Source organism: Anolis sagrei, chromosome 2, assembly GCF_037176765.1.
Source record: "Anolis sagrei isolate rAnoSag1 chromosome 2, rAnoSag1.mat, whole genome shotgun sequence".
Classification (NCBI taxonomy): Eukaryota; Metazoa; Chordata; class Lepidosauria; order Squamata; family Dactyloidae; genus Anolis; species Anolis sagrei.
This window is the reverse complement of record NC_090022.1, coordinates 138,565,585-138,579,970: the sequence shown is the minus strand read 5'-3', so window position 1 is coordinate 138,579,970 and position 14,386 is coordinate 138,565,585. Positions and strand designations below refer to the sequence as shown.

At 42.3% G+C, this 14,386-nt stretch overlaps 2 protein-coding genes across 6 annotated transcripts in view; both read left to right on the top strand.

Annotated features, from left to right (window-relative positions):
- PAN2 (poly(A) specific ribonuclease subunit PAN2) overlaps window positions 1-1,907 on the top strand; it is a 42,282-nt gene extending 40,375 nt beyond the window's left edge. For all 5 annotated transcript variants that reach the window (XM_060764083.2, XM_060764082.2, XM_067463908.1 and 2 more), the window contains one exon: window positions 1,261-1,907. In XM_060764083.2, the coding sequence (XP_060620066.1) occupies window positions 1,261-1,295 (35 nt within the window). In that variant the 3' untranslated portion in view covers window positions 1,296-1,907. The remainder of the gene's footprint in view (window positions 1-1,260) is intronic.
- Window positions 1,908-7,978: 6,071 nt separating this feature from the next.
- The window catches only part of LOC132768319 (inactive dipeptidyl peptidase 10-like), a 30,985-nt gene continuing 24,577 nt past the window's right edge, over window positions 7,979-14,386 (top strand). Inside the window, exon 1 of the mRNA XM_060764084.2 lies at window positions 7,979-8,245. Within this exon, the coding sequence (XP_060620067.2) occupies window positions 8,210-8,245 (36 nt within the window). The 5' untranslated portion in view covers window positions 7,979-8,209. The remainder of the gene's footprint in view (window positions 8,246-14,386) is intronic.

Sequence of the window (14,386 nt, the reverse complement as noted above, 5' to 3'; positions counted from 1 at the left end):
TGCATATAGTGCGAATCCCTGAGGTGCGCTCTTGAGGTGTCCCTGGTGCGGACTTTCTGGCGTCCCAGCTGGAGCAAAGCAAAGGCATCCCCGGCTGGGAGGCCCTTTGCCCCACAGGCCCTTTGCCCCCAAGGCATATGTGACTCGGAAGCCAGGAAGAAGAAGGAGGAGGCCCCGAGTGCAGAGCCCATCATCCTCCGCTGCCTCACCATGCTGCCCCATGCTCATCCCAGGCTGCAGCATGCGGCAAATGGGAGGAAAGGAAAGCAAATCCAAGAGGGAAAAAGCTGAGCCTCTGCACCGCTTCAAGGGACGGCTCCTCTTTCTCCTCCTTCCTTTCTTTCTTCCCTTCTTCCCTTCTTCCAGGCTGAGGCTCCTCACCCTGCCGCAGCTGCAATCCTCAGATGCCCCGTGATGGACCAGAAATAAAGCAGACCCGCCTTGAAAGGGAAAGAGGGAAAAGGAAGAGGAGGAGGAGGAAGAAGAAGAGCAGGAAGGGCCCCTTAATAATCTTAATTATAATTAGAGGCAAAAGAAAGGGCTCCCTTTGCCACCACCTGGACAAAGAGGAGCCTAGAAGAGTTGGAAAGGGGTCCGCCAAAGGGCATCCAGTCTAGTCCCTCTCTGCCAAGCAGGGAGAGAGGAAGAGAGGAAAAAAAGTAGAAAGGAGGGGAGTAAGGAAAGAAGGAAGGGAGGAGAGAGAAAGAAGAATAGAGAGAAGGAGGGAAGAAAAAAAGAAGGAAGGAAAGAGAGGGAAAGAAAAGAAGGAATAAAGGAAATAGAGAAGGAAGGAAAGAAGGAAAGAGAGGAAAGAAAATAAGGAAGGAAAGAGAAGGAAGGAAAGGCTCCCTTGCACACACACAGCAGGGGGCGCCTTTCCTTCCTTCGCTTTTCTTCCTTATGATTGGGGTTTTCTTGGGGGGGGGGGCAAATACTGTTTGCTTACACTTGAAAATTACCTAGGGCCAGCCCTGCTGGCACAGAAGTCCTGAGCACCAGTCTCTTGCTTGAGCACAATTTGGTTGAGATTGTAAGGCTCAGCACCTCTTGTAGAGAGTGACTTAGTTGCCACAAAAGCATTAATAGCTTAGAAGTGTCCCAGAAAGATTTCCTATAAACCTGGTTCTCAAATGTTGGCATTCCTCTGTTTCACTGTATGATGCTAAGAGGTGGGTCATAGTTGCATGTAGTTAGTCTTCTCTCTTTGACTGTGGTCTCCCTATGGCTCACAATGCTGCGTCTTCATCATTTCTGTGACAGGTGCTGCTGTGTTCTCATCTGTGCTGTCTCTTTAAACCAAGACCTGCCATTTCTTCACTAAAGAAGTCTCCGAAAACCTGCTCCCTGAGTGGTGAACATTACAGAACATCTTCTCAGAAGCAGAGACACTCCACATATTTCTTGGAGACCAAGGGCCTTCTTCTGGGATGCTTCGGTTTGGAGTTTCTCAAAAAAAACCCACAGGCATTACTACAGACCAAATCCTTCAAAACTTAGGAACAAGTGACAGTGCTCTTTGTGAACCACATGGGGGCACAATTACATTGAAAGAGCTGCTCCCTTGGGTTTGGGATGCCGAAGATGATACTGTGCAAGAAAGGGATTCTACATCAATGTGTGCAAGCTGTTCTAGCATATATTTTGTATAAAAATTGAGTGAAACAGACCTGTGTGTTACCCAGAAATCCTCACTTTCTATATCTGCTAGTCTTGTTAACAAAGCTGAGCTTGCAGGTATCATCTTTTTTTTCTTCCAGCTGGGGGTTGTCCCTGGAACAATCTAGAGCTGGACTCTACTGCCATGGAAGCGTCATGGCTTTTAAATCCTTTTCTTTTTTGGTATGTGAATTGTGAGCATATAGTATTAGAAGTGTAATCAAGCTATAAAACATTATCAATGCAACTTAGTCTTGCCTTTTCCTTGCCTGAATTTTGTTTGTTTGTTTTACTTTGAATCACAGTCATTTTTGGTCCCTTTTCCGTCTAATCAAGATATACAGTAGATGCCATATTTTATACTATTTGAATAGCTTCTGTTTACTCCCTCTTAAAACTGAAGCAAGGAGGTTATACAAGACTTCCCACTGAAACAACGTCATATTGGGGATAGGTGGTCCTAGTCTTTATGTGGCAAAACAAATCTAGAATTTATTTTTATTTATTGTGTCAGAAGTGAATTGATAATACAGTTGTAATGTATAGAAAAATCACAAATTTAAAAACTTGGCATTGCACTAAATTTCGTTTGACCAGAAACATGTCACTTGGAGTGGCTGTAAAAAGGTCTGGTGTGGCTGTAAGAAGGTCCTCCATTGTGCATGTGGCAGGGCTCAGACTGTATTGCAGTAGGTGGTCTGTGGTTTGCTCTTCTCCACACTTGCATATCATGGACTCCACTTTGTAGCCCCATTTCTGAAGGTTGGCTCTGCATCTCGTGGTGCCAGAGTGCAGTCTGTTCAGCGCCTTCCAAGTTGCCCAGTCTTCTGTGTGCCCAGGAGGGAATCACTCATTTGTTATCATCCATGGATTGAGGTGCTGGATTTTAGCATGCCAGTTTTGGGCTCTCGCTTGCTGAGGTGTACTGCAAGTATCTTTGTAGATCTTAGGAAGCTTTTTCTTGATTTAAGGCATTGCCTTGCAGAAACAACTTGCAGCAATCTAGAACTAATGATGCTTTGTGGTAGACTTGGGGATTAATGTTTTAGAGCATGCTATAGAATAGAGAGAGTGGTGTATATTGGGGCATTGAAATAGAGAATATTTCTATGTAAAAGGACAAACGCTAAACAATATTTCTATTTATCATATCTAGTGAGGGTTCTGCCCTGACTCAATGTCTAAAGAACAAAATAAATGATCTTGCGTGTCCTCTACAATGGGTGCACTTAACTGTGATTCATTCTCAAATAACATTTACTTGGGGCGAAATATAAGTATGCCAGGTTGGTTAGAACTGGACGTACAAGGCTTTAGTCTTGATGTTCTATTGAAACTCCCTCTGCGCATGGCCTAGCTTTTATGTACATCTGATTCATACTGACCTTCCTCTAAAACATCTTAGAAAGCAGTGATGTATCTAGACAGAGTGTGTGATAGGCACAAGATGAGAGATTTGAATTTGGGTATCCCTAATCTTATCCCAAAAATTAACAGCTCTGATTTCTCAATTTTTAATGTATCATTGCACATTAGCTACATCTTTGCGTCAGCTGCATGTTCTGAGCAGCTTGTATAAAAGAGCAAGATTTGCTTTTGTAAATAGGATTGCAAGTTTATCTGTCTTTTTGTCTTTTCACATATAAATCCTCTCTACTTCAGTGTCCCAATATACACTGCTTTCTCTGTTGTATAGTTTTGGGCCAACCCTGAAACTGATACTAGACTTAGGGAAAGTGGCCTTTGAGAAAGGTTGACAGCAGAAGGGTGTTGGAAGGAGAATACTTTGGTCTAAACAGCCTGCCATGTTGGGGAAGCCTAGGCTGATACTTTAAATGTGCCATGGTAGGCATCATCCCCAGATTCAGCAACTAATCCAGTTGCTTTTTGTGTAGGAAGTAGATGCAAACATCTTGGGTCAGATCTACTCTCATATATTTCAGCTCCTTCAGGTCTGTGGTGAGGATTGTGCAGCTCGCTGGATGTCAATATAGTGAGAAGGAATGCTGGGAATTGCTGTCCAACATCATCTGGATTCTCAGTACAGATCTAGAAGCTTTTGACAGATTTTATTACCCCACAAGTACTGCAGACTCCTTTGTTTCTTGTTGCACTGTGAAATGGCACCTATTCATTAAGAATCTGACCCTTCAGTTTCCATGACAGGTCTGATGAATTACCTTCCAGGAGACAGCATTGGCCTATGAGTTGGCTCACATTCATGATCCCTTCAATCATAACATACTTTTTTACTGACAGCAAAGTGCCCGGTTAAATGACAATCTTAATGAACATCTATCTCAACAGTAATTTCCTCCTTCTTTAAGGTGACTTAATAAATTAAAACCCCTTCAGGAAAAGCCTAAATATATGTAAATGAATCCAAATTCCAGCATCTACATTTTGCTCATGGTTGGACAGATCAGAGACAGAGTCGTAGATAGAGAAGAAGACTACCTCATCCAGCAGAGAAGGCCCATTCTAAGAAAGAGATCAGACATACTTTTTCTGAAGTTAGTTGTACAAACAATCATATTTTTCAGATCAGTAGTTTTCCATGACTCCAGAATAAGTCAATAAATTTAGTGGTGCAAAGCCAGATAAGAAAAACTATGTTTTTCTTGGTTCTAGGTTTTAACTTTAAAGTTTTAATATTGTATAGTTCTCCGTGCTTGTATGGCAGGGATGGGTAGAACCGAGGCTTGATGGGTCCACTTCATTTTTTTTACTAGAATCCTAAAGTGAATTCATTCAAGCAAAAGTCACATAGAATTAAAGAACAGAGTGCCTCTGAGCCAATTCAGAGACTGGGAATTGTTAGTCAATACTTTAAGAAGTAGCTCACCACTGATACTGTTTAAAGAATGTTACCTTGATAACACTATAACAAAATTTGGGGAAAAAATGTTCTTGGTTTGAAAGCACTGTTTTCTGTTTAACTGTGTGGTACTACTTACTTTGAAAGTAGTTATTATACTCCAGAAACTTCATTTTTGTGGCTGCCACAAATTATGTTGCATTGGTTGAGACTCAGTGAAATAGTCATTGAAAAACTATAGCAAAATGTGCTGCAGGATGTCCCACAAAAACAATGATTTTGCAATTTAATAAACTTTTTCAATTTTTTAAATGATAGAACCAATTAGGAAATTACATTTATAACCCAGGAACTAAAATCGTGTTACATAGTGCAATGTGTGGATGTACCATGTCTGTGTCTAGTTTAGAATTGATAGGTGAGCATTTATTGAGATTTAGCGGCTATAATTTAAAATCAGGAAGCAAGGGCCTTGTTCTGTTTGTTTTTTCGTGTCAGGAGCAACTTGAGAAACTGCAAGTTGTTCCTGGTGTGAGAGAATTGGCCATTTGCAAGGATGTTGCCTGGATGATTTAACATCCTATGGGAGGCTTCTCTCATGTCCCCACTTGGGAAGCTGGAGCTAACAGATGGAGGCCCACCCCACTCCCTGGATTCAAACTGCTGACCTTTTGGTCAGCAGTCCTGCTGACACAAGGGTTTAATCCAGTGGTTCGCAACCTATGTGTCCCCAGATGTTTTGGCCTTCAACTCCCAGAAATCCTAACAGCTGGTAAACTGGCTGGGATTTCTGGAAGTTGTCGGTCAAAACACCTGGGGACCCATAAGTTGAGAACCACTGATTTAACCTATTGCACCACTGGGGGCCTTGTGATGTAACAGAAGTAAGGCAGGCAAGAGTTAAAAAGGGGTTAACAATTTCTTTTGGATCACCTCACTGTAAAGATAAAATTTGAGTAAATGGGCCTCCAGTTTGGAAGACCTTAGCAGGGTGGCTGATGGCCAGGGTTCTTGGAGGTGTCTTATTCTTAGGGTTGCCATTAGTCAAAGCTGACTTGATGGCAAATGACAGCAAGTCATTCCTAATAGGTACTGCATCCCACATAGCTCTGACAAGGCAACTGTGGAAGGCTATGGGTATTCACGCCCACAGAAGACCTTGGAGAGCTGCATATTCTCACTTCATCTGCTCTTGCAACTTACCCCAGGAATTTGAATCCTGTCTAAGAGACACGAAAGCATTATTACCATATTTTGGAGCCTTCTTGAGTGCCCCTCTATCCAAGGGCATTTTGTGTAATTTTGAGTATTAAAAAAAAGTTTGGAGAAAATTTGACAAAAATCTGTTTTGTACTTGTTGGTCCAAATGTGGTGGAAATGCTCGTCATATACACCAGAGGTCATCAGGTGATGCCCATGTATACAGTTGCTTCTTAGATTGCCTGAAGAATATGTTTGCAGTGAATCTCAATTTCTCCCACGCCTCTGTTCCTGTTATTGGTTGCCTTCGTGTTATTTCTGACTTAAGATGGCCCAAAGTCAACTCTGTCATGGGGTTTCTTGGCAGAATTTATTCAGAGGATGGTTGCTCTGAGGGGAAGAGAGTGATTTGCCCAAGATCACCCAATGGGTTTCCATGGCGAAGCAGGAATTTGAATCCTGGTCTCCCAGAGTCATAGTCCATCACTCAAACCAATATAGCATGCAGGTTCCCCTTTTTTTACAAAGTAAAAAAGGAAAAACAGTATAACCATAACCCAAGATTATACCTTACCTTTGAACCGATTAGGGCCATTAGTTAGCATGAATCTTAAAATTTATACTAGCGAACTGTTCTAACGGTAAACAGTAGAATGCTTAGAATAATGCTCCCCCAAACATCCCTGGTGGTACAGTGGTTTAAACCCTTGTGGCAGCAGGATTACTGACTGACAGGTCAGTGATTTGAATCTGGGGAGAGTGGGTTTTGATCCCACTGTCAGCTCCAGCTCCCCATGTGGGAACATGAGAGAAGCCTCCCATCAAGGATGGTAAAACATCAAACATTGGCATCCCCTGGGCCATGTCCTTGTAGAGGGCCAATTCTCTCACACTAGCAGCGACTTGCATATGGTACTTTCTGCACCTGAGCAGGACACCTTTGGAATCTTCTAGACAAATTGTTAAACATTTTGGCGGTAGCCCTGCCCACTCTCCCCTTGCGAGTATATATAGTCAGTGGGAGGGGCTACTGCCTCCAGTTCTCTTCATCCACTGCTTCAGCACCATCTTGAGAATCTTCACTCTGACTAGCTTTCTTGGACTGTTTCTTATTGTGCTTTTTGACTCAGGTTGCCTTGGATCGCCTAAGTACTTGCCCGTTTCTTTTGATTTAACTATGTCGGCAACTATGTATTTTAAATGTTGTGCCAATTGCCCAAATAATTTCCCTGACAACGATGGCCACTCCCTATGTGTGCTTTGTCTTGGAGAGGGACATTTGTCCCAGGCTTGTAGCATCTGTCAGGCTTTCACACTGCAGAAAAAACCTGGAGTCGAGGCTTAAGACCGCCTTATATGAGCGTGCCCTCTTGCCATCAGCACCCCCCAAGCATCTTCTGGGACCATTGGGTCCCTCTGGGGGCTTAAACTTACCTTCATTGGCTGCTAAGCAAGCGGCAGGGCCGCCGAAAAAAAAGGTGAAAAAGGCCATTCTGCAAGGAAGAAAAGACCCTACTGTCTCTCCCCTCGCCTTCTTTTCAGCCTTATTCAAGGAAATTCCATGGTAGAGGGGAGAACATCGGTTTGCTTTGAATCCTTAAGACAGGTTGCAATTGTCTGCTGCTCCATTTGAGTTCCTCACAGACAGCCCTGCTTACTTTTTCTCTCCCTCACATCAGTGAGGGACGAGAGACAGAGGAGCCACTCCTTATGCACTTCCTTATGTTTTGCACCCAGGGAAGAGCACACCCCCTGCCCCAACCTGTAATCCTCCACTAACAACATCAAGTTGCCTTGTGGCTTTATAGTTCACCATATGCTAAACTTCATTTTGATGCTGTCCATTCCAGCATATATGATTTTGTGGAGTGACTTGATATTTACACACGCACCAATAACCAGTTGAGTTTTTCTGGCTGGAACTTGCAGTCTGTCCCATCTTCCTGCAATGCACCTGCATAATTTTGAGATGGATTTGGACCTCACTTGACTTACTGGTGATGTGGGAACTAGTGACTTAATAGTTCTGTTTTTGAGTCACTAGTTGGTTTTGATACCCTCTGTGGTACTTCCCTTTCCTTTGAAGTTTTGGGGATCTAGTGCCATTAACATTTTCATCCTCTGTAATAAATGAATTGCTTTCAATATTACATCCTCCTAAACAGTTAACATACCTTCTGGGTTCTTGCCCGGACATATTTTTCCCTTCTTTTCTCCTTTCCATCCTCTTTAATTGGCCAAGCTCCCTGCCAAGCCATCGGCAGGATTTTAAATATAATTTTTATTTTGCTGAGGGAGCCCAGATTGCATCTTGTCATCTTGATTGATCCCCTCCTTCTTTAGCATTGGTCAGTACCTCGACTTTGGTTGGCAAAGAGAGGAGGATTTCTGCAGGAAGGGCTAGGTTACAGTCTCAGGATGCCAGGTACCGCTCCTCAAAGCAAAAAGACCTGAGGAAACCCCTGGAGATGAGGAGAGAAGAGGCCGCCTACTCCTTGCCTGTGCACCAGACCTTCCTTCTCCTCTACTCTCAGGATGCTTGCTGCTCATCAGAACATGAATACTGCCCTGGTAAGTTTTTATAACCAGCCCTGATTTTCTGTCAGGGAAGACAGTTTTGAAAGAAGAAATGGAATTCAAATCAATTGCTCTGATCATGGTTTTCAAAGTTACGGTGACATCCTATCCCCCGTTTGCCACCTAAAAGGCTCTTCACTCTCCTCAGAAGCTGTCATCTGATTGTGGGGTGGTGGGCTGAGAAGAAAGACAGAGGGGGGCTTTCAGAAAGTAGAGGCTGATTTAGATAGGAAAGGATGCTTGAAATCAAATTTGCTCTAAGAAATAAGCTTTAACACTATAGGACTAGGTTTGTTTCATGCATCGTTTTGTCTGAGGCTAGATCCAAGTTCATGAGATTAACTGTAGATATATTTAGTATATTGGTCTTCTTGCTTGGAGATAAATTGTGACACATTATTAATACACCTGTGGGTCCCACTGGCAACACAGCAGGTTAAACCGCTGAGCTGCTGTACTTGCTGACTGAAAGGTTGGTGGTTAGAATCTGGGGAGTGGGGTGAACTCTTGCTGTTAGTCCCAGTTTCTGGCAACCTAGCAGTTCGAAAACATGCAAATGTGAGTAGATAAATAGGTACCGCTTCTGCAGGAAGGTAATGGCACTCCATACAGTCCTGTTGGCCACATGACCTTGGAGGTGTCTATGGACAATGCTGGCTCTTCGGCTTAGAAATGGAGATGTGCACCACCCCCCAGAGTCGGACACAACTAGACCATTACCTTTATCTTACACTTGTGGCTGAGGGGAGAAAGAGTGAGTGAGCATCAGGCTAAAAAATGATTGGAAGGGACATTTGTTTGGTCTCTGGTTATATTGGGCTGGCTTAAAACAGTTTGCTCTCCATTTCCATAGATTGTGTATCAACAGATCTCCCCCTCCCCCAAATAAATATCCAAAAATGAAGCTTGATTTTGACCTTTTATATATGGGACACAATTTCATGCAATGGTTGTTTTATTGAGAATAGTACTAGAGGTCTGCGGGCATCCCATCATCTCCACTGGACCTCACCCCTCCCCGAAAAAGCAGCATCCAGTCCTCAGTTCATATAACTGCAACACATGCTTCATACATGTTACAAAGTTGATGTAGTTGCTCTCTGCAAAATCCCATTGTATATGTAGCTGTTCTATTCTGGGCATAAGGAGCTCTTTTAACACCAGCAATCCAGGATGCCTGGGGGCAGCTCTCTTGTTGCTGCAGGTGGGGAAAACTTGGCGGTGCTCTTTAGCTGCATCCTTGAGCGCTGCCAGCCAGGATGGCTTAAAGCTGAGCTATTCACCATACAGATCTAATTAAGGCAGTAGCACACTTAACTTCAGAATGTAAGCTGCCCATGTTTGTTGAACCTCCATAGACTGATGATGGTGATATATAGCAAGTTAACATTTCAAAGACAACCAAAAGAAAGATTTTTAGAAACTAGGGGTTACATTCCTGCATAATAAACATTAAAAATATAAGGGTTTGATATTAAATTAAGAAAGCTCTTTTCTAGAGCACAACATTGTCTTTCCCTCACTTTCTTATCTCACTCAATTATGCAGTGGATGAGCACGATCATCTTCTAGTTGGTCATTTTGGGGGTCCTCTCTCAACAATCCCCTCCCCATTCGTTTTGTGCATTTCTAAAAATTGGGGTGCGGAAGGTATCCTTCAGACCTGATGATAGCCTCTTCTTGTGCATGTTTGAGTCCCTTCTGAATTTCATGTCAAAGAATGAGTTTGCTATTCCAGACAAGAGGTAGGAGAACATTTACAAACATGGCACAAACACCTGCAGTGCTGCCTGAATTCAGTCCAGAATTCAACTAACTCTGCTGTGTAAAGAGAGAGAAAAAGTGGAAAGCAAGCAAAGAGTGTGTGAAGGTTTCAAACAAGATTTCAGTTATTCTCTCTGCACTTGGTGTTTCTTCACGATTTGTAAGAATCCTCTAGTCTTTTCACTGAGGTTTTGTACACCTCATTTGCCATAGCAAAAGGAGCACAGAGGAAGGGAGGATAAAATTTAACCATACTGGTTAGCAAAGTTCATTGTCAGATCCAGGAATCCAGAATTACAAAGGTGAAATCAGGCAAGGTTTTGTTGTATGAGACAGTATGGTTAGTATAAAGGACTTTGTGCTCTTTTCCCCGCAACACATCATAGTTTGGAGGTAATTTTTACAATACTTTTAATAATTTTGTGCATGAACAAGGTTTGCTGACATTGAACTACCACATGTGGACAATAATCAGATTTTGGAAGATTTCAGATTTCCAAATTCCAAATTAGGGATGTCATCAGTTTCAAGGTGTTGCTTTGCAGCTGTTGAGACAGAAGCCACGAATGCTCTTTCGTCTGGCAAGGAAGAAATCCTGAGCCAAGGCATTCTGGTTCCAATCCATTTAAGAAACACATCACATTTATGCTAAGAGAATTATCAGGTCAAAAACTTGCCTGATGCACACTACTTCAGCCAAGATTATAGTTATAATTTTATTATAAAATGGGTTGAGTTGTAGCATGCTTCCATCCAGTCAGATCCTGTGCTTGTGTAAGTATCCAATATGCTTAGGATCAGAAGTGTTCTACATTTTGGATTTTTTTTCCTGGATTTTGAAATGCTTGCATACACATATAATGAGGTCTCTCAGAGATAGGACCCGAGTCTTAAAAGGAAATTTAATGGTATTTCTTATACTCTCATCTTGAGGGTAATTGTATACAGAATTTTAGTAATGTGCATGAAACAAAGTTTGGCTACGTTTATTTATTTATTTATTTGCATTATTTCTACCCCGCTCATATCAGCCCGAAGGCGACTCAGAGCGGCCATTAGGAAGCAAAGGTGCCAATTGTCTTGGCCGCTCATGTAGACAGTTTTGGATGTTGGAGTGTTTTTGATTTTGGAATTCTGGATGAGGGATGCAAACAGGCTCCTGTTTTTATATTTTGGGTTTCATGAATAAAATGTTTTTTAAAGAAATACTACTGGTAATAAAAGTGTTCATTTTGTAATACTGAAAGGAAAGCATATAATTTATTCAATTTGGAACAAATAATAATAATACTATAATAATAACAATAATAATAAACTTTATTTGTACCCCGCTACCATCTCCCCAAGGGACTTGGTGCAGCTTAAATGAGGCCAAGCCCACAATACATCAATAAACAAAACATCAAATAAAACAATCAATACAATACAATTCATATAAATCACATAAACAAAAATAAGCAATAAACATTCAACAGTGACATACAAGCATTTAAAAAACCAATGGCCTGGCCAAAGGTAATAGATTAAAATTAAAATAATGCTGACGTGATGTGAACATTTTCAGAGAGAAGTGAGGGAACGCAGTCAGTCCTAAATCAATGGTAAAGTGCATTTTGAGAGTATATTGCTGAAAGTTTTCCTTATTCTGGGAAGACACACTGGAACAACCATGTTTTCAAGTAAAGACTGCCAGAGTTGGGCCATGTCTGATATCCCTGGGAAGTGAGTTCCAGAGTTGGGGGGCCACTACCGAGAAGGCCCTCTCCCTCATCCCCACCAATTGCACCTGCGAAGGAGGTGGGAGCATGAGCAGGGCTTCTCCAGATGATCGAAGAGATTGTGTGGGTTCGTACACAAAAATGCGGTCACACAGATAGGCGGGTCCCAAACTGTTCAGGACTTTGTAGGTCAGAACCTGCACCTTGAATTGGGACCAGAAAATGAACGGCAGCCAATAGAGCTCCTTAAACAGGAGGGTTGACCGCTCTCTGTAAGAAGCACCAGTTAGTAACCTGGCTGCCGCTCATTGTACCAATTGAAATTTCTGGGCCGTTTTCAAGGGCAGCCCCACGTAGAGTGCATTACAGTAATCCAATCTGGAGGTGACTAAGGTATGGACCACCCTGGACAAATAATAGAGGGGTAAGAAATCTTTGATCCTCCAGATGTTTTGTGTGCACTTCTGATGACCCCAGCCAGCATGGCCTTGGTGTTGGTACTGTATTCTAAAACATCTGAAGAGCAAGCAGTTCCTCAGCACTGAAATAATGTGTAGAGCTGCTGGGCAGGAAATAACCCAGCATGAAAAAAGCTTCACAATAACATAGATTCCAGGGATATGTATTATGAGGTCAGGACAAATCAGTGGCACTTGAAAACTCTGAAGCTCATGGAAGGGGTTTGTATGTATAACTTTTGTGCAGCAACATGATATTAGGATGCAGAGCTTCAAAACTGGATATAACACGAGAAGGAGCTGCATCTCTGCGTTGATATTTCTTCCTTATCACTCTGCTAGTCTGGCCCAAAATGTGTTGCTATCTGGGGGTGTAACTACACTATCGAACTATTTCAGTTTGACACCACTTTTACTGCCTTTAATCAATGTGATGGAATCATGGGAGTTATAGTTTGGTGAGGCACTAGCATTATTTGGCAGAGAAGGTTAAAGACCTTGTAAAACTACAACTTCCATGGTTCCATAGGATTGAGCCATGGCAAGTTAAAGTGGCGTCAACCTGTACTGATTCTACAATATAGATGCACCCAGAGACAGGGCAGCCAATGATGCCATCTCTTCAGTTCAATGTGCATACCACCCAAAGCCAACAAACCTACTGCGCCAATACTGCACAAATACAAATTAACAATAAACTTGATACTCCAAATCTGCTACCTGAAGTAGCTTCCTCATTCTGCCAAATGGTTGAATCCCTGAATGTCCTTGATGGTTAAAAGGGTATGGCACAAGCCTGAAAATGAATTAACAGAAACACTTCACTGTTATGATTTAATTTTAGTTATTTATTATAATGGTTAAATCCAATCTCATCCAAGAGAAGATGTATGTTTCTCTTCCCACATTAAAAAAAACAAGCATCTGCCAGCTTGAAATTTGTTATTCACTTGCTTTCAAAGTGAGAACTTTGTTGAGTTGAGTTTGATTTCCAACTTATGGTGACTTTAAGCTGGCCCTATTGTAGGGTTTCTTGTCAAGCTTTATTCAGCAAGGCTTTGCCTTCCTCTGAAGCTGAGAGAGTGGGACTTGCTCAAGGCTACCCAATGGGTTTCAATGGCCAAGTGGTGATTCAAACCATGTTTTCCAGGACTCATGGTCAAATGCTCAAACTATTACACCACTTGGTCCAACCAGTCTTAGCAAGGTACAACAATATAGGTATAGATGGTGATACATGAACAAATACAGTACAGGCAGTCCCCAAGTTACAAACATCCAACTTACATATGACTTTTAATTAAGAACAGAAGCGAGACAACTGGACGTGGCAGAAATCTACCCCTTGGATGGAAAGGAAATCTATTGAAAGTTATCATGGGGAAAAGGTGTCTCAACTGAAGCTTTCTCACCAATCCTTGTTTCCACAACAAGCCATTTTTTTTCAAAATCCAATTCTCACAGGAACAGAAAGTGAGGTGAAATCTTCTGAACAAGGGCATGGGCAGCAAAACAAACACCACAGGGTTGCTATCCCTACCCTATGCTGTCCAAAGCTAAAGAATATATACATATGGCTGGAGTTTCACTTTAAAAAAATACCTATTCCAACTTACAAACAAATTCAGCTTAAGTACAAATATACAGAATCTATCTTGTTCGTAACTTGGGGACTCTTTGTACTTGTATAACTGTGATTGGTACCTTTCCCCCTGCCTCTTCCGGCCTACATCTGAAGGAGATGAGGAGAGTCAGGCTAAAAAAGACCAACTGACATAGGGTCAATGAAAGCCTCTATGACTGAACTAAATATTTGAATGCGAGTCTGTCAACATGGATAGCTGTAAATGAGATGAGGCAGCACTTTGACACAGCAACCTCCAAACCCCTTTCTCAGTGGTGGCATAAGTTTGGCAATCTGGGATGTTGCATTAGGCAGCCAAATATATCTGCATGCCTGAACTTGAATAACAAATGGTGACCACCAAAAGTCTGACTATGGCCCTGTCTACATGAGGCAGGTTACTCTGGTATAAACCTGTCCAGGAACAGCTCCAGATCCAAGATATACCTGCTGATTCTGAGACCAGTGTCCAGATGGGCTGGGACTGCATCTGCCCCACTTCTTCCTCTATGTTGCTGTCCTTGGAGCTCCCTGTCTGCTGTCAGAATTGGGTGCCCATGGCATCAGGAAG